At 30.1% G+C, this 20,202-nt stretch overlaps 1 protein-coding gene across 3 annotated transcripts in view; it reads left to right on the forward strand.

Moving 5' to 3' along the window:
- Positions 1-20,202, forward strand: part of MDGA2 (MAM domain containing glycosylphosphatidylinositol anchor 2) — a 772,964-nt gene that overhangs the window by 677,237 nt on the left and 75,525 nt on the right. For all 3 annotated transcript variants that reach the window (XM_039856637.1, XM_039856638.1, XM_039856639.1), the window contains one exon: positions 13,582-13,730. In XM_039856637.1, coding sequence (XP_039712571.1) covers positions 13,582-13,730 — 149 coding nt within the window. The remainder of the gene's footprint in view (positions 1-13,581; positions 13,731-20,202) is intronic.

The following is a 20,202-nucleotide window of genomic DNA, read 5'->3' on the forward strand; positions in this document are numbered from 1 at the left end:
GCATACAAGCAAAAGAAAATCACAAAATCAACCTAGAGCCATCATTTTGACATAGCCAAAATACAACACTCCAGATAACTTCTCTGAACTTCTACTTCTCTCACCCACTGACAAAATTCAGAAAGATAAGAATTAGGTTTGAGAAGATTACTATTTTGTGTTTTCATTACCCACTGACAATTGACATGTATCATGTATTAACTAAAAGCTTTTAAAAATATATAAATTGAAGCAAATAGTTTTGTATTTTCTTTCCCTTGGGAATATTTGCTGCAATGTTCCCAAAAGAGAGATATCCCTAATAATTGTATTTTTTCTTGATATCCCTGAAACAATACACATTGAGAACAATAAAGATCAGAGCCTCTCAATTTGAAAACAAGCTTTTGTTGGCTTTTTGTATATGTAGTGAATAGTGTAACTTCTCTTCTTTCTCAGAAAATATTCATTTGGATCTTTTTGAGGGATGATCTGCAGGCCAGACAAGGACAATTGTCTGTATTAGTGCAGTAATTACGTTTTTATTAACCTTAAATATTTTCAATTCAAACCAAGTAATACCCCTTTGTATATTTGCCCTTCCAAACTCTGTGAAGACTAAAGTAAGTTAATAATTTTGAAAGTACTTTGTATAAAATCCTATAAAATTTGAGATATAATTTTTATCCCTTGAGATTTTTCTTTCTCCATGAGTCTATGGCTGTAGTGGTAAACTAAATAAAATGACTTTTAAATAGCAACCCCAGACTTACAATTCTAATATGTATCTCAATCACTTGATAAGGTAATGGCAAGCAAAGGCCCTTGGGCGGGCACTATGTTATACAAAAGGATAAGTGAAGTACAGAATTAAAGAGCTGCTTTTTCTTCTTTCTTTCTACATGTCTTTTCTCTACCATTAGTTGACTATCTCTATTTCCAGAGGAGCTCTCCAGATTACTTTATTTGACATGTGGTTTTTATACACATAACACTTCAATATTTCCAAGTAAACTATCAATGGATTTATAATTTTTATTTGCAAGCTTTCTCTAAACCTTAGCAATTTTGTATTTACCTGCTAAATGTGAAAGCTAATTGTTTCATTAAATTCAAATTATCTTTTTAAATTTTTGGACCAGATCCTAAACCAAGCCTACTTACACAAACAAACATATGTTATTCATACTTTGCATCATTTTTGGCAAAGTACATTCAGGGTTTTAAAGGGTTTCTTATTTCAGTTGAAATGTTATCAGGTAAATAAATGCATGTGTTTATTTTATATTACCCAAGACAACAATATATATATTTGGTGTGTAAGCCAACAAATACTTTGTATAAATATTTTGTGTTCTAGGCTGATGCCAACAAGGAGTCAGAGGTGACTCAATTGTGTTGAAATAGCGTTTCATTAAAGTTTAAAGAAAATAAATGTGAACTCATTTAAATTTGTCTAGTTTAGTTTTATTTTATATTTTGTTATTATAATGATATTTTTAGTTCAGTTTTAAATTTTTTTCACGTTTCCGTGCTTCTCAACAATAACAGTGAAACCAACTATGGAACTCTTCCTAAAAAGTTTTATTTTATTTTCCATTTTTTTCCTTTTTTTTTTTTGGTCAGGGAGGATATAAGTGGGAAATTAAAGTTGCTTGAATATTTACTATTTCTTCAGTGCTATGATAATTTTTTAGATAGACTATATCAAATAACTTTAATAGAATAGACTGTATATTTTGATCCATTAGAATCTCTAGAGATATCTTTAAACCCAGCTAATTTCATGAAGTAATTGTTATTTTTGAGAACAAAAACCATAGTCAAAAGTAATAAAATGAATCTATTATTATTATTACTTGCTGGTTATACTATATTCATTTGTTGTTTCTATGAAGATATCTACACAAATAAAATCATGAACTCTTCTGAAAAGTGTCTTAAGTTGGAGAATAATTTTACAATAGGAAACATCACATTAGCTTCCAACTGATGTTGATATGTATGGCTTGAGCATTTAGTGGTTTGGTAAAACCCTTTTTTGCAAGAAATAATTACTAAGCATATAATTTCTGAAGCCCTATTAGCCTATTTCAGTCTGAGTGATTTGTCTCCTTTTAACCACTGGAAGATTTCTTGCTAATTATAATCTTTGCATTTAATAATCATTTTCATAGTTTCTGCCTCTTAGCAAACAGACCTGGAAGCCACCTTGTTGGGCCTGTTTTAATGGTCTTGGCCTTCCTAGAAATTAAGAAAAAGACTAAATTATTAAAACATGAAGATGATATTTCTATAAACATATTTTTCTCTAAATATTTAATCATTTAAGAAGTAGCTGTAAAGGAAAATTGAATTATATAAGATATTATATTCAAGTGATCTTAAATTATTGACGCAAACTGTTAAAAAGCTGTTATGTTTTCACATGAATCTAAGAATCTTTCAATGATTATTTTGGTTAATTAGGAAAAGAACATTGGTATCTCTTTAATTACTTAATTACAATTACATTTATGCTAACACATTTTAATAAATAATGTGAATTGTCTGAAGCTATTTCATGAGCATATCAAGAAAATCCTGCTATGTGTCATTTTCTCCAAATACATTTTATAAGATTTTGTTAATGATCCTAATCAACTTTGCACCTGCGTGGATCAAGCAAAAAAAGTTACTGCTTAATAATTAAGATTTATCGACTTCTAGGTAATGCACACACATATTATTCCATTTTGCTCTATATCAATTTTTTTATTAGTTTCTAGTATACAGTACATTGATTAGACATTTATATAGTTTATAAAACAATCCCCTAATAGCTCTTTCTCTCCTCTGGCCCTCCACCTAGCCATTACACTAATGCTGACTGCATTCCCTATACTGTGCTCCCCATCCTCATGACCAACTACCAACTGCTGATTTTACTTCTTTAACCCTTCACCCCAATATCTGCACCACTCAACACCCCTCCCTCTGGCCATCACCATATTGTCCTCTGTATTTGTGAGTGTGTTTTTGATTAGTTTGTTCTTTTTGTTCCTTAGATTCCGCATATAAGTGAAATCATATGGAATTTATCTTTCTCTGCCTGACTTATTTCACTCAGCATAATAACCTGTAGATCCATCCATGTCATTGCAAATGGTAGGATTTCATTTTTTTAATGGCTGAGTAATAGTCCATTGTATATATGAACCATAATTTCTTTATCTAATCATCTGTTGGTGGGCATTTAGGTTGCTTCCATATCTTGGCTATTGTAAATTGTGCTGCCATGAATATTGACATGCATAGATCTTTACGAATTATTGTTTTGCTTTTCTTTGGATAAATACCCAGAAGTGCAATTGTGGGGTCAAAGTTATATCCATTTTTAACTTTTTGAGCAACTTCCAGACTGTTTTCCATAGTGGCTGTACTAATTTGCAATCCACCAACAACATATGAGGGTTCTCTCTTCTCCACATCCTCGCCAACACTTGTTTTTTGATTTATTGATGATAGCCATTCTGACAGGTATGAGGTGACATCTCATTATTTTAATTTGCATTTATCCAATGATTAGTGACCTTGAGCATCTTTTCATATGTTTATTGGCCATCCGTATTTCCTCTTTGGAGAAATATCTGTTCAGTTCTGCCCATTTTTTAATTGGATTTTTTTGTTGTTGAGTTGTATGATTTCTTTATATACTTTGGATATCAACCACTTATCAGATATATCATAAGCGAATATCTTCTCCCAATCAGTCAGTTGTCTTTTCGTTTTGTTGATGGTTTCTTTTGCTGTGCAACAACTTTTTAGTTTGATGTAGTCTATTTTGTTTATTTTTTCTTTTGTTTCTTTTGCCTGAGGAGATATATTCGAAAAGAAATTCCTGTTAGCAATATCAGAGAGTTTACTGCCTATGTTTTCTTTTAGAAGTTTTATGGTTTCAGGTCTTACGTTTGTATTTAATCTATTTTGAATCTATTCTTGTATATGGTATATGGTCCAATTTCTGTTTTGGGGGGTTTTTTTGCATGTATCTGTCCAATTTTCCCAGTATCATTTATTGAAGAGATTGTCTTTACTCCATTGTATATTCTTGCCTCCTTTTACATATATTAAGTGAACGTATACGTGTGGATTTATTTCTGGCTCTCTATTCTGTTCCATTGATCAATGTATCTGTTTTAATGCCAGTACCATGCTGTTTTGATTACTTAGCATTGTAGTATAGTTTGATATCAGATACTGTGATACCTTCAACTTTGTTCTTCTTTCTCAAGATTTGGCCATTTGAGGTCTTTTGTGGTTCTATATAAATTTTAGGATTATTTGTTCTAGCTCTTTGAAAAATGCCATTGGTATTTTGATAGATATTGCTTTGGGTAGGATGGCCATTTTAATGATGTTGATTCTTCCTACATGAGCATGATATATGCTTCCATTTATTTAAATCTTCTTCAATTTCTTTTTTCAATGACATAATTTTCTGAGAACAGGTCTTTTGCCTCCTTGGTTAATTTGATTCTCAGATATTTTGTTGTTTTTGATGTTATTGTAAATGGGATTGTTTTCTTAATTTCTGTTTCTGAAAGTTCACCATTGGTGTATAAAAATGCCACCGACTTCTGAATATTAATTTTGTATTCCGCTACTTTACTGAATTTCTTGATCAGTTCTAACAGTTTTTTGGTGCAATCTTTAGGGTTCTCTATATATAGCATCCTGTCATTGGCAAGTAACAAGAGTTTTACTTCTTCCTTTCCAATTCAGATATCTTTTATTTCTCTTTCTTGTATTTTTGCTGTGGCTAAGATTTCCAATACAATGTTGAAGAGGAGTGGTGAAAGTGGGCATGCTTGTCTTGTTCCTGATTTTAAGGAAAATGCTTTTAGCTTTTCCCCATTGAGTATGATGTTAGCTGTAGGTTTGTCATATGTGGCCTTTATTATGTAGATGTATATTCTCTTCATTCCCACTGTGCTGAGAGTTTTTATCATAAATGGATGCTTTTGTCGAATGGATTTTGTCTAATGCTTTTTCTGCATCTATTGATATAATCATATGGTTTTGATCTTTCGATTTGTTAATGTGGTGTATCACATTAATTGATTTTTGGATATTGTACCAACCTTGCATCCCAGGAATAAATCCAACTTGATCATGGTGTATGATATTTTTAAAACATTGCCGAATTCTGTTTGTTAATATTTTGTTGAAGATTTTTGCATCAGTGTTCATAAGAGATACTGACCTACAGTTTTCTTTTTCTTTTTTTTTTTTATAGTGTCTTTATCTGGTTTTGAAATCAAGGTAATTGTGGCTTCCTAAAAGGAGTTAGGGAGCCTAGGAGTTTGAGAAAAATAGGTGTTAATTCTTCTTTGAAGGTTTGGTAAAATTTGCCTATGAAGCCATCCGGTCCAGGACTTTTATTTTGGAGGAGGTTTTTTTACATTAACATTAGTGTTAATCAGTCAGTTCTGATTTTCTGTTTCTTCTCGGGTCAGTCATGGGAGATTGTATGTTTCTAAGAATTTATCCATTTCTTCCAGATTGTCCAATTTGTTGGTGTGTAATTGCTCGTAGTATTTCTTTATGATCTTTTGTATTTCTGTGGAGTCCTTATTTATTTCTCCTCTTTCATTTCTGATTTTATTTATTTGAATCCTCTTTCATTTTTCTTTCATTAGTCTGGTTAAGTGTCTATTTTGTTTATCCTTTTAAAGAACCAGCTTTACATCAGTTTTTGTCATTTCAGTAATTTATTCTTTGTTTAAAAAAAATTTTAAGAAAAAAATTTTGTAAAGGTTTTTATTGGCAAGACTACAACTAAACTACATTCTTATTTATCTTAAGATCCATCTGAAATTAGTGGTACATAATTTGAGTCTTTCGTTCTGGGGAGACATTTTCATCAATGATATCACTGTTACCATCCAGAAAGAGTAATTAAAGAAAGGAAAGATAATCATGATTTGGGTACCAAAAAAATGGTTAAGAATTGAGAAACAGAAATTACACAAGAAAAGCATTTCCATTTAAGGGGTCAAGATGTATGAGTATAAAACTAGAGTTTTAAGAACTTTTTATTGTTGGCACCCTGAGTCACTAGAATGTAGGTAGTAGAAATGCAATTTGGAGAAAAGTTCACTGATTCATTTGTTCAACAAACATGAGCTAGAATTCTTTTGTTGGCGTGAAGTGAGAAGAGTGAAATTAGATGTTATTAGAATAAACCGTAATAATTATAAAGGATAGACAATCTAAAGGATAGGCCTGCAAATGCAATAGAGGAAAAAGACAAAGATGAGCTGGCAAGATTTCTTTTTATGAAGGAATTTAGTCATATATCCCATAAAGCTTGTTCTCAGTTTCTATTACTGTATTTCCTTTATAGAAATATCTTACACGTAGCATTAAGAATTTATCATTCATAAAGTAAATTCATGAACACATATTTGTAGAAAACATTGTTTTAGTGACTAAATTTTGTTTAAATGATGCTAAAATTTATTTATTTGAAAGTTTTTTTCAGACAAGAAATAGGAGCACTTAATAATATTTTCATAAAGTCATTTTTGGGGAGTGAGAAACCTATTTCCTTTTCAGTTTTATTTTGAAAAGGCCTTACCTTCAAAGGGAATCATAAGGTATCCAAAGCAAATATATCTTAAACTTGGGCAAATTTGAAAGCTTTGTATCTATATCCTAGTGATTTGTGAAGACTGGCAATATTGTCAATAATTTTAGTATTTAGCCAATCAATAAACCTGCTCTATGGGGCTTTTAATTCTAAGGAAGTTCTTGAGTGCGAAAGTGTGGTCACTGGGCAGTCTGCCTCAGTGTGCTTTTCACAACTCTGACTCCAGCAGAAGAAAATGGATCCATGCAAGGCATGAATAAAACCAGTTATGTTGCAATTTTAAAATAATGTCATAGCAATGGTCATTTGAAAACACAATGGCTGCCTCTAAATGGGAAGAAAAAAATATAAACACTTCTCTGTCTTAAGTACAAAGACATTTAACCTAAATGTTTTAGTTGGTTTATAGATTGTTACACGCCTTGAAATTATTTTTTTATGAACTCAAAAAATTATTTTTTTATGAACTCAAAACAATCATTAACTGAGAGATATCATTGACTTCATGGCTGTATGATTTAGTTGTTATGTTCTTGTTTCCTCCACACATATTGACAAATTATTACAGTTGAACAAATTCTTGATGACATTCAGTTTTATTGCTGCTGTGACATTTACCTTAATTCTAAGATAAATTGTTCTTCAGATACAATAGTTTCTTTTGTTAAATATGACTTACATGTTTTCCATTTTTTCATTCTTTCTTCATATTTGTTTACTATCTTTCTAGTCAGATGAAAATAGGCAGAATCCATTAACTTAGTAAAGATAAAGACTAATATTAATATCATATAACTAAATATCAAACATAGGTAACAGAATACACTGATTCTTCTTTAAAAAGATATTCTTTGACTTCACAAAATTAAATCTTTTTACTTCTCAAAGTACTCCTTATGCCCCTACTTTCATAACACTAACTTTTACATGACTTTAAATCAAAATAATATGTTTTCAGAAGAATAGGACCCCAAGAGATAATATAATTATTCACTTCTTTTACAGGATGAAATACATAAAGTCCTTTTCATCTCAGTTAGAAAGGCTAGTGTCCATTCAGTCTCCGAAGATTGAAAATTTAGGAGTTCAGCCATAGTATCCGCTCAGTGGAGAAGTGTTGATTAATTGTTTATCTGCAATGATTTTTTAATTTATCAGACATTCTTCATTTCCCAAATCACGTCTTTAGTTTTCCTACCAAGAGATTTTCCACTTATCTGATCCATTCTCTTCTTTCCCACCAGTTATAGTTGTAAAATACAAAATTGATTTATATCATATTTCTGATTAAAAAACTAAAAAAATTACCATTTCTGTAGAAGCATTTCTTTTCTTTTTAGTATGATTCAAGATTCATTAATTTCAAGAAAAAGTAATTATGGTTCCAACAATTACATGTTCTTTCTTCTGCCCTATGAATGACAGAAAGTTGCATAGATTATTATTGTATATTATATCTAATAAATTGTATTGAGTAATTCATGGCCTTATACTATGTGTCTAAACTCAATATGACTCTGACTCCAAAAGCATTTGACTATGTTAGCGTCTACTAAAAATGCATATAGGCAGAGAACTGTCATTCTTATGATTTTTAGAATTTTTTTTAATCAGTGCATTTACAGTTTTTAAGTTTGACATGGATTTCTGTAGCTACTCTGCTACTGTACAAATACATATACTTTTCAAAGTTTTAAAATTTTTGATATTTTGCAAGTGTGTTTTTATGAAATTCCTTCTTTATTACCATTTTAAATATTAATTTAGTTCTCATTCAATTATTTTATATCACTGAGTTCTTTCCACACTGGAAAATGAAAATGAGTAGATTCACTATAAAGTCTTTCCTCCCACTTAAGTGAGTATTGGTTAAAATAATTTGAGAATTGGACTATTGGGTAAATATCAAATATCTTGTATCAAACAAGACACCTCACAAATTAGCACTTACCTATGCTTCCTGTCTTATTCAAGTGCATGTGTTGTGTTATCCATTGTAGTAAGAGCTGATGAGAACATTCCTGTTCTTCAGAAGTTCACCATTTGGTAGGAAGGATGGGTACTGCATGTTACAGCCACACCAAATCCTGTGGTAGTTCTAAAGTATTGTCTATTATACACTGTGTTCTTCACCTAAGGCCATATCTCACTTCTCTTATCCCTTCATGAGCCACCCTTGTCTGTCGGAGAAATTTCTTCTTTAAGATCAGTAAAGATGTCAGATTATGTCCCCCATGAAGCCTACCTTTGATTCTAATAGACAGTATTAATTATTCTTTCATGGAAGATTTCATAGTGTTTGTTCATTGTTTTCTATTGTATTTCTTCAATTATTTCTTGCATACTTATTTATAAATTTCATTTCATGGTTCCATTATCTGTAGTCTAATCCTGCTGTTTATTAGCCTTTTTAATCACTCACAAAGAAACCTTTTCTTTGTGTTACTAATGTTGTATTTCATTTTCTTTGTGTTACTAATGTTGTATTTCATTTTCTTTGTGTTACTAATGTATTTCATATTCCTTGAGGGTTGATTTAGAGAAATTTTCTGCAGTCTAAGTTGAGAGCATGTCTTTTAAGAACAACTTGATATTAGATCTATTCAAGCACTCCAGTGGTGTCACTAGCTAAAAATGATTTTTTTGTTAATGTAGTATTTTTGTCATCTTCCTATGCTGGTGAGGGCCATATTTTTCTAGTATACTCTATGTCTGAGATTGTTATTTTTACTGGTCTTGATCATATGCACTGGCTTCATTTCCAGCTTCTCATCTTGGACTAGCCCATTAACCTTATCTCCTATGGGCCTAAAATCCAGCTCCCAGAGGTACAAACCAATAACATTTCTTTTCTCCCTAAACTTTTGTTCAGTGTCCGGTTGTCAGTTTGTTGTTTTTTGACCCCTGAGGAATAATTCTCTCTTGTGCTTGCAAGCCTAAGTGTGTATCTAAAAACTATTTTTGTTGTATTTTAAGCTAACATTTTTAGACTAGAAAAGTGGCATGTCATAGCTTCTTAATATCTTTTATTTCAAGCTTTATGCATAAAATTATATTTTGAAACCTCAATTATATCACATTTCAAAAGCTTTTTGCAAAATAGAATGAATGTGCTTTTATATAATTAAAATTTTTTTGAACAATTAAATTTTTTCTCTGTATATTTTAAGAATATTTTAAAATCTGAAATCTTTATATAATCATGCACAATGTATCTAAAAATTACCTGCTAGTTTAGATAATGAATTCAGTTCTAGGTCAGTTAGTCTAAAAAGATTTAAACTGGAACAACATTGCATAAAAATAAAACTAGAATATAAAAGAGGAAAAAAAATTTTTTGGCATACTTGCTGGAAGGACAAAAAAAAGTCCTGAGAATAAAAAAAATATATATATTATAAATTCTTTCCTGTTCAACCAGCAGGTGTCATGTTTAGTTGAAAGAGCCTAAGATTATTATAAAGATATTTCCTTAGTATTACTGTGTACTTCTTACAAAATGAATGTGAAATATTACATATGATTGTCTCTGAAATCAGAAAAAAGATTTGTGGGTTTTTTTTATTTTAATATACATTTCTCGAATGAAATCAGAAAGCATTTTTTCTTTGTAAAGTTTATCCGAAAAGGTTTAGTACAAAGTATGTTCTAGATATAAGCAGACATATTTATACTTAACTACTCAAAATTATTTCTTCTCAGTACTTATTTTTTACTAATCATATTATTTATGCATCATCTAAAAACATTTTTTCACTTTTAATTCCAAGCTGATGTAATTATTCAACTAAAATAAAACTTTTTTTAGTTTTTTTAATTTCATAATCAAAGTCAAAATTTGTAATGATCCTCTTGCATTTGATTATTTATTGACATCAATTTCTATACATTATCACCATTTCTATTGTTTCTAAATTTCTTTATCTGTCATATGAGACATTGCAATAGATTATCTCTAAATTACTTTCTAATCTATTGTCATATAAAAAATCATTATATGTCACTCATATGTATTGTAGATATGTCAATGCAAATAAAGTATTTTTGAAATACATTGGAAAGCCTTTGTAATAGTCTGCATTTAAATATAAAGATGATAAAATTTTATAATATAATTTGATCTACTTATTTAAATGAGGGTTAGATTATAGTTTAATTTTCCAGTACCTGGAAAATAAATTGTGATAAACAGACATATTTTTAACAAGGTCGTGTAGTTTTTTTTTTTAACATCAGGGTCAAGCTGCTTTAATAACCTTAAGCATATTTAATTACAAAAACAATCAGTTCTAGAAGTATGGTGACTTGCATTTATTACATACAGCAATTACTCTCCTGGCAGTCAACAAAAAGCAGGATTAGACTTCAGGTAATGGAAATATGAAATGGAATTTATAAATAAGTATGCTTAAACAATTGAAATAATGCAATAAACAGTAGGCACATGTTTCATAGCACCCTATGGATTTGAAACTGAGAAGTAACTTAATGGCCATCTTGTGAACCTAGACGGCTAATAGGTATTCACTATATACCTCTAGTGAAGAGAACTCATAGTCTATTAGGGAAACAATTCCATATTTAGAGAGGATTGGTAGAACATTTCTATGTCAAAACATGTATTCTTTTAAAAGCCACTCACTGCTTATTTACCTTATTTCATAGATCTGTTAATATTTAGCCTGATTTTCCTTCTCAGTGATAGAGTTTCAATTCTTAAAAACTCCATTTGCCCATATTTGAGATTTTTTTTTCTTTTCCATGCTAAATAGTCTCTGGTTATGGCTTTATTCTCTTCTTGTTTCTATATAAATTCATTTTATTTTTAAAAATGTTGCTTAGAACTAAATATAATATTCCTTGTATTTATTCATCAGTCAAAAAACAAAAGCAACATCCCCAACCCTCATCTGCCTGTACCCCACCCCCCACACACACACACAAAATTGAGATTCTTAATTCAATCTAGATACCATCCTCTAATGAAAACACTTTAGGTTTACATCACTCACTTAAGTAGCTCATTATTTCACATATGTATGTATAGGTTTTGCATATGCATTTTTAACAAAAACCCCTAGCTCTTTATCTAAGCTACTACTACTAAATTCATCTCTTAATAATATTTTGTAAAATTTATTCTCAAATACAATTTGTCAATGATGTTTTGGATGTTGGTTTCTTCATTGAGTATATTGTTTTCTTTTCATTTAGATTTTGCTGTTAGTGTTGTGAACATGAATATGAATTTGTGCTCTCATTTAGTAATAAGTGAAAATATCATACAAGATAAAGTAGTAAAATGAATGTGATGTTTCTTTTAGAGACCTCCTTCTATGCCACAATCTTTATATAGAATTGATAATCCATTTTCAATTGAACTGAATGAATATTTATAGAACTCTTTTTTAATGCATGCAATATTAATGTAGGAGACTTTTTGAAATGTTACTAAAATTCAGATATTTAATTCAATGTAGATTTAATTTTACTGGCAAACTTATCAATAATTAAATTCATTTCATCACACATTATTTTCTCCTGGTGAACCCCTCCAGGATAATAGGGACCATGACTCCCAGGCTTAGTGTTCAAAATCCATTCTTTAACTGTTTGTGATAAATTTTTATGAATCCACTCTCCTGCAATGCCTAGATAATAGGTGATGAAGAAATATGAAAATTCAGATTAGAGAAGTTCCTGCACATAGAAAACAAGAAGGAAAAACCCAGGAAGACATTTAATATTTAATGTAATTTTTAAAAGGAAAAAAAAAACAGAAAAGATGTTGAACAAGGAGTGATAAATGTACAACTTATTAATTCATTGTCCAGTGAGAATTGCAAAGCTATTTAAGAAGTCTGAGAAAATGTAAGCAGTTTCTATGAAGACAGAAGCCATACCTCCTCATTCATTGTATCCTCAATGCCCAGTACAATGGCATTTAATAGACTCTCACAAAATATTGTTGATTTAATAAATAAATATAGTATTGTTAAAAAAAAAAAATTGGAAGGCGTGAAAAAATCTGCATTTAAGAATATCAAGAAGTTAGACATATAATTCTAAATGGTTTTTTCGCTTTCTAATTTTGGCAATTAAAGAAACATATTTTATATATGTTATATGCACTTCACATATCCTTAAAAATCTAAATAAAAATGTTATGATTGACCAAAGTTCTTGTGTTGTTGTTACATTTTGTTTGGTTAATTTCAAATTTATTGACCAAAGACATGGATAATATAAACAAAATTTTTCATTTTCAATGACTTTTTTTTGGACAGAGTTGATTAATCATTTGCTGATATACTCCTTTTGACTTCTAGGATGTCATATTTTTAATTTTTTTTTCCTACTCACTCTTTTCCATTTGAGACCTTTATGGGGTTTCTTATCTCTTATATCTCTTAATCTTGGACTGCCCCACTGCTCAAACCTAGTTTTCTTCTCTATCTACTCACACTCCCTTGATGATTTCATCAGTTTCATGGCTTTAAATTTAAAATCTATCTATAAATTTAAAATCTAACTATCTATAGTTAGCATCATCATATCTCCAGCCCTGTCGTTTCCTGAGTTCTAGACTAGTATGTCCCTTGATGTCTCCATTTAGGTCATTCAGATTGTTCAAAAATATCTTCCTGATCTTCTCTTCCAACATTTGAGCCTCCCATAGATATTCACCTGTTGATGGAAACACTATTCTTTTAGTTTTTAGGCCAAAAAACTTGTAGTCACTCTTGATTCTTTTCTTCCTCTCATACCACTCATCCAATCAACCAGGATATCTTCTTGCATCTATTCTCAAAATTCTTCAGAAAAATGATTACATTTTAAAAATATGACTTTTCAAATATGAGTTACTTATGAAACACATAGTAGAAAGTGGTAAAATGGCCAAAAAGAATAAATGTGTTTAACTTATTATGTCATCATTCAAATTTAAGAAATCTTTCTGTTTTTAGGAAAAGCCTATGCTCCAGAATTCTATTATGATACCTACAATCCTGTGTGGCAAAACAGACATCGTGTTTATTCCTACAGTCTACAGTGGACACAAATGAATCCTGATGCAGTGGATCGGATTGTTGCATATCGTTTGGGTATTAGGCAGGTGAGAAATTTAATCAGTGTCTTTTTCTTCCTTTGCAATCCTTGAATGAAGACCTTGTTACTGTGATTTGTTGCTATAAATTTTTAATTATTTTGTGGGAATTCCAGAATGTATTCCAAAGATAATATTAATCTATACAGAACTATTCTCAATTATTTATAAATCTTTGAAATTAATTCATGCATATTCCACTATGACAGCAGACATATTGAAGTGGCATTCTTTGGTAAATTGTATGAAAGAAACTTATTTAAGATGTGCTTACACTTAACCTATATTGCATAATTCTTTCTCTTGTTTCCTAAGAAGCTAGAAGACTTACATTTTTTACTCTCAGGGGTTCAAAGTATATATAGCATGTTTTAAGAATTAATATGTATGAAAAATAGAAATATTTTAGTAAAATGAGAAGAAACAACCAAGTAGGATGTTTTTCTAAGGTAGCTAAAAATTATAGGTTATTTGAAAATATTATATCTGTTTCAAACAAACTACTGTTAAACTCAGTTATTCTTTGTTGGTATAAATGATATTTTTGAAATTTAGATGCTGGTCTTCCTTTACATTGTTTTCTGTTACATAGTATATTATCTGGAGTGACCATTTCCACATAACAAAACATTTTTGAAAATTTATTTGATTACCACTTAATCTATTAGATCTCCCTCACAATTTTATGTTATCCACATATTTGGAAAGTGCATTTTCCACTTCCTTAACTAAATTATAGAAAAGCATTTAGAGTGTAGACAGTGAAAAGGACAAAATTTGTTTGGAGAGAGACTGATCAACTATCAGCAATCCACTCAGGTATACTATCATAAAACCAGCTCTTTCTGTCTTGTTCATAAAGTCATAATTAAAAATTATATAAGATATTTGATTCAAATTAAGATAAATTTGTGTTGAACATTTTTATCCTACATGTCTAATAACCTAAAAATATATTTTCCTAGTGCATACATCCTGGCATTTGATAATCACTGCTCTCTTGTCTAAGTATTCACAGGTCACTGACATAGCAGAGCGCAGTGGATCATTCAGAAAGTTTCTCTTTTATTATCATTTACTTCCGTTCCCAAGTAAATCTGAGTAAACTCAAAATCCACACCAAAATTGTTTTAATTTGATAATAATTTTTCTTGATAGAGAAGATATGAAAGAAAAAGATTAGCAGGTTTTCCTCCCTCAGCTGATGGCCTTACTCCTTTCTTTTTCTTTTCTTAACACAGCTAATATTTTTAGAACTTTCATAATTGCAACATCTTAGAGCATTCTTGACTTTAGACATGTCACACTCAGTTTCCAAGTCCTTACCACATGATTTGGTCATTCATATTCATCTTTTATTATCTATATTATGAAAAAACTAAGAACATAATACCAAATAGGTTTTTTATAAATTATTTTAAAAGTCTTTTCCTTTTTTTTCTGGTAATAGGTTTATTTGCAATGATAAAGTCATAATTTTATCTTTAGTTTCTCACTTTCTTCCTCATTTATATTTACCTAAAATATCTGGGTAAGTGTCATTGCTCCCTGTGTGCCGGAAGACTGCCTTTTTTAAATTCTGTAGAATTTACTCAGCTCTGCTCATCATTCTCTTCTTTTATACTAAGATTCCTTAAAAATTTTGTTTTCAGTGTCCCCATTGTGTATGCAAGTCACCTTCTCTATAAATCAAAATTAACAGAAAAATAGTTACCACTGGAGTCTTCTGCCTTGAATAGATTTTAGCAGAATTGGACTTCCTCCTAAGAGAGATCCAGCTAATTAAAACCCTTCCTTTTCGTCCATATCTTGTGCTCATTATTAATAAACTACCTTCTGCAATATATTTTGCTAGGATTGCTATGCTATTATCCAATGACAGTTTCTCTTCTCTGATCTTCCTTTTCTAACATGAGCCTCTCCTCTAACTTCTTGTCTTTTTGTTTCTCATGATAAAACTAGTATTTAACTCCCTGACATACAGTGACACACATTTTCCAGTTACTGTGTTGTTCTTCATGAACAAATTTGTTAGATAATTGCCACCTACTCTGGTACTTTAGAATAAATCATATATGTGTGCATAGGTATATGCATATGTATAAATTTCCCCCTTACTATATTTTGCTAAAATTAATGAATTCCAGACACAACTGGCTTCCAATTCTAGCCTTATCATTTTTATTTATAATCTTGAGCAAATTTCTAAACATACCTAAGCCCAGTTTCCTATCTGGTAAATTGAAGATAATGATACCAATCAGACAGTTGGAGCATAGGGTGGAATATGTCCCCACTTGTCTCACAGGCTAAGTTACCTTGTGCATGGCACTCCTTGCACAAACATCTGTGGCAATTCTTACACTCATCCACCAGGGTTGTGTAAGGATTAAAGAAAAGAGTACATTTTAAGAACTTAACATGTCTAAAATTTTTATTTTAGTTCTGTTTAGTACACTGTATGTCCTCAGCCTAAGTATTATTCTCAGCCACAATTTTTTTTTAAAGTAATTTCTAGATCTTTTTTTCACTGTCTTATTTTTATTGCAAACCTCTTGTCCTCCATCAGATCCATTTTACTGATTCGCATTTTTCTCTTTCACTTTGAGTCTTAGTTTAAAGCCTTTTGGATCGGATCAGTAAGTCTGCTGCTAATACTGCTCTTTCCAAGTTTGTGAGATTCATGGTCTCCACCAGGGGAAAACATATTTCTGATGTTATAAACCATGGTCCAGAAAACAATTACTTTCTCTTACACAGTTTTTGAAGCTAACTCTTTATTTGACATAGCATTCTTTTCTGGGCTTCTTTGTTCTTAAGGTTTTCTTTTATATTTAGAAATAACTATTATTTTTTCTAGGGTTCTTTTTTATAATGCTTTATTTTAACTAATTGTTAACTCAGATGCCATATATTGTCATGGGAGAGAAACTTCGATATATCTTTTTGGGATGTCTTAATAAAGAATAATGACTTTGTGGCAGAATGTGAACTGGAAGGTCTTCTTCGTAGATACCATGTAACAGAAAGAGCATATATACATACTTCTCTTTTCCCCAAAACCACATTCTCTACATTTAACCCTTATGTGAAAATCTTTACATGTAAAATCCCTCCATACACAACATTTCTTTTAAAGATCCTCTTATACACCCAAGTTCAGGATGATAAAGCAAAAACATTCTAGACAATGAAATTGATATAGTTCTTTGAGAGTATTCCATGTTTAATAAGAAACAAAAGTATTAATGTAAAATAAGGCTATATTTCTATATTATCTTAGGAAATTTAGATTGTTTTTCAGGTATGTACATTTAGATATCAACATTGTTTTAAGACACAATCAGATATTAGCATTTTAAAAAATCACTTTTGAATTCTGATCTGATGATCACTGCAATGACGATTTTGTAATATATGCATACGGCCTTTTTCATCTCCCAGACTATCTCAGAATCTTGAGTCAATGAGCTTTTCAATGTAATCAACATAAATTGGATGATGTTTAAATAAACAATGTTAGGAATATAAGCTAATCAACATGTTTTAAAAATGGATGTTTTTCCTTAATACTTAATATTTTTATCTTTCACTGTGAGACCAAGTTTTTTTCAAGGAATTATATATTTATGATTTTAAAGTCTTATTTTAGCCTATACTTTATTTTGAGCCTATGTATCTAAATAAAGTTTTTCAACCCATATCTTGGTTATCTAGTGCAGAGTACCTCGCCTTTTAATATCAAATGTGTCTTTAATTATGCAATACATTTTTGTATCAGATGATGTCTGAAAAACAAATTTGATCCTTTAAGATTAATGGCAAATTAGGTTCTAAAGAATCCTACTTTGTTTTTTATTCAGAAATTGTAAGAAACCTTATTAGCTAGTCTTAAATTAAGTAAAATTATAAAATCACTGCTAAGTTATTAAATCTATAGCTGGATGGGATTAGTAAACTTAACCTAGCATTCCTCCAGCTTTCTAATAAAATTAGCTGACTCTTGGTTAAACTGTATGGTCTATATTTAATATATGAGGAAAGTTTCTCAAAATTTGAGTATGGCTTATATACTTAAAACTTCTGTGTATATAGAAAAAAAGCATTGGAATTCTGGAATCACTGCTTTAAGAAACTTAAAGAGAGAACAGATATATCACATGAAGTTTAAAAATTAATGTGTGGGAAAAAGTTTTCTCAAAATCATGTCCTTAAGTTACACTTTTTTAAGCTCAGCTAAGCAATTGTTTAATCTCCTTAGACAGCTACTAGCCTCCCAATTATTTGCTTCATTTGTTGCTTAACAGAAAAGAGAAAAGGATTATTTGAATGTCTGCTTTCCTTTGTATCTAATGAATTGAGAAACAAACAAAATTCTTTCTAAGTTATCTGGATATACCAAACAAAATAACATCATTTGACTCCATTTGAAATATACAAACTATAGTTTCTAATAATAAAGGATTTTGCAGTTTTATACAGTTTTCTTTCTTATACTCTGCCATAAAGACACACAACGAATGCAACTTTTTGACTATCATCTTTGGAAATAGGATATTTTATTGAATATAAAATGCTTTAATTACCCCCGTTCCTGTCTTTTTAGGTCCTGATATATTAAAATGCTTAGAATTATCATATTCATTTGCTAACTCAGTCGATAAAACTTTGAGGAAGTTAATTATATAATAATTATCAGTATTTAAAAAAAAACTATTGTCTTCTTTTTTTTAAAAAAAGAAGCAGTTCAATAAGAATACGTACAAAATGCCATAGAAACAGTTCTGAGAGTAGTTGGTACCATAAAGTAGTGAAGTTAAGTGACATGATTACCAAGGCGGAGACTCGTTTGTTTGTTAGTTTTTATAGGTTCAGACTCAAATTTTCTTCATAAATAGTAATCACTAATAATAACTAATCAAGAAATTACTAACCCCGAATATACTTTTTGGTGTAATTGATTAGTGGATGAATTTATTATAAATTTCATTTTGGTCTTCATACCTGTGACTATAATTACTGAACTATAATTTAATTCTTCTTTCATTTAAAACATTGTTATTTTATTAAATGATTTTTATCAATTTTGCTTATTAAAGGCCTAATATTCTAATATATCATAGTAATTAAAAAATGTATTATCTACATTAATGACCATATACATGATAATGATGGTTATTTACTGCTAAGTACCTAGTTTAATGTGTTGCTAGAAGAAGCAAAAAAAAATTGAAGAACATATGGTATACTCATTGGTCATGAGGGATGACTTTATGCTTTAGTAACTTACATGAAGATGTACTAGTTTTCATGTCACAGTTTACAGATGCTGAAGGAAAGTAGTAGGATAAGAGATAAGTGAAATTAGAATAACGTTCATGATTAACTTAAACCAACTGGACAGATTTTCTTGAGAAAATGTTTGGAGGAACTGTTTGACATAGGGCATTTAATGCCAGTCTAGGGAAATCTGTGGAGAATTAATAACCTGGATTCATTGTCTGGTCTTAAATCATTAGTAAAATGACATGTTCTATAGATTAATCTGTTCATATTATATGTAGTATATTGAATGATATTCCAATAGAGGCAGAGACCACAGTTAGGCATGTTTGAAATAAGATTTTAGAGTAGTGAAGGAAAAGAAGGAGAAAAATTGAATTAAGAAAATGTTGAAATGGACAGAGCTTGACTATTGATTTAATTTTGAGAAACAATTTTAAAAAGTACAGTGACCTTATGTTCTCTGACATTTACTTTGATTTCTTTAGTGAATGTTCTGGAAATAATCAAATATATAGATAAAAAAGAGAGCAAGGGATACAGAGAAATGTAGAGAAACTATTTTGTAAATGATCTCTAGCTCTGGAAAAGAAATAAGCCATAAGCCAGTTAGATTAAAATAAACTTATCTCCATCTTCCAATTGAAGAACACTGCACATACCCCCTTCATTCCTATAAATACTAACTTCACAATATATCTATTAGGAGGTATAAATATGATAAATTTGAAAGACCTACATAAGCAATGTACCTCTGATAGAGAAGGCTTCATTAATAAAGATACTTTGTTTTAAAAAATTCCAAATATTTTCTGAGGATTTTTCTGAGTCTGTGGCTCTTGGTACAGGTTTTTTTGTTTATTGTAATATTGCTTGGGAAAAATAGAATCTTTCTTTTTCTTGCCCCTGAATGTGGTAGAAAAATTAACACCCTCAGAGACTTTCAGAGTGAAAGTATTGTTATGAACAGAAATAAAATATTGAATCAAAATTTGCAAGCATGCTCATATTTTTTAATTGGACTTGTTAAATTTGAGTAATACAGGACATTAAATAAAGGTATTCTAGTTAGGAACATGCTACTAGAGTTTATGTGAATATTTAAATTATAAGTTAGAATCATTAGACATGAGAACTGGAGCTGAGAAAAATGTGGAGACATAAATTTACTATATGAAGACAGTAATGATATAAGTTC

Source organism: Pteropus medius, unplaced genomic scaffold (assembly GCF_902729225.1).
Source record: "Pteropus medius unplaced genomic scaffold, Ma_sr-lr_union100, whole genome shotgun sequence".
Classification (NCBI taxonomy): Eukaryota; Metazoa; Chordata; class Mammalia; order Chiroptera; family Pteropodidae; genus Pteropus; species Pteropus medius.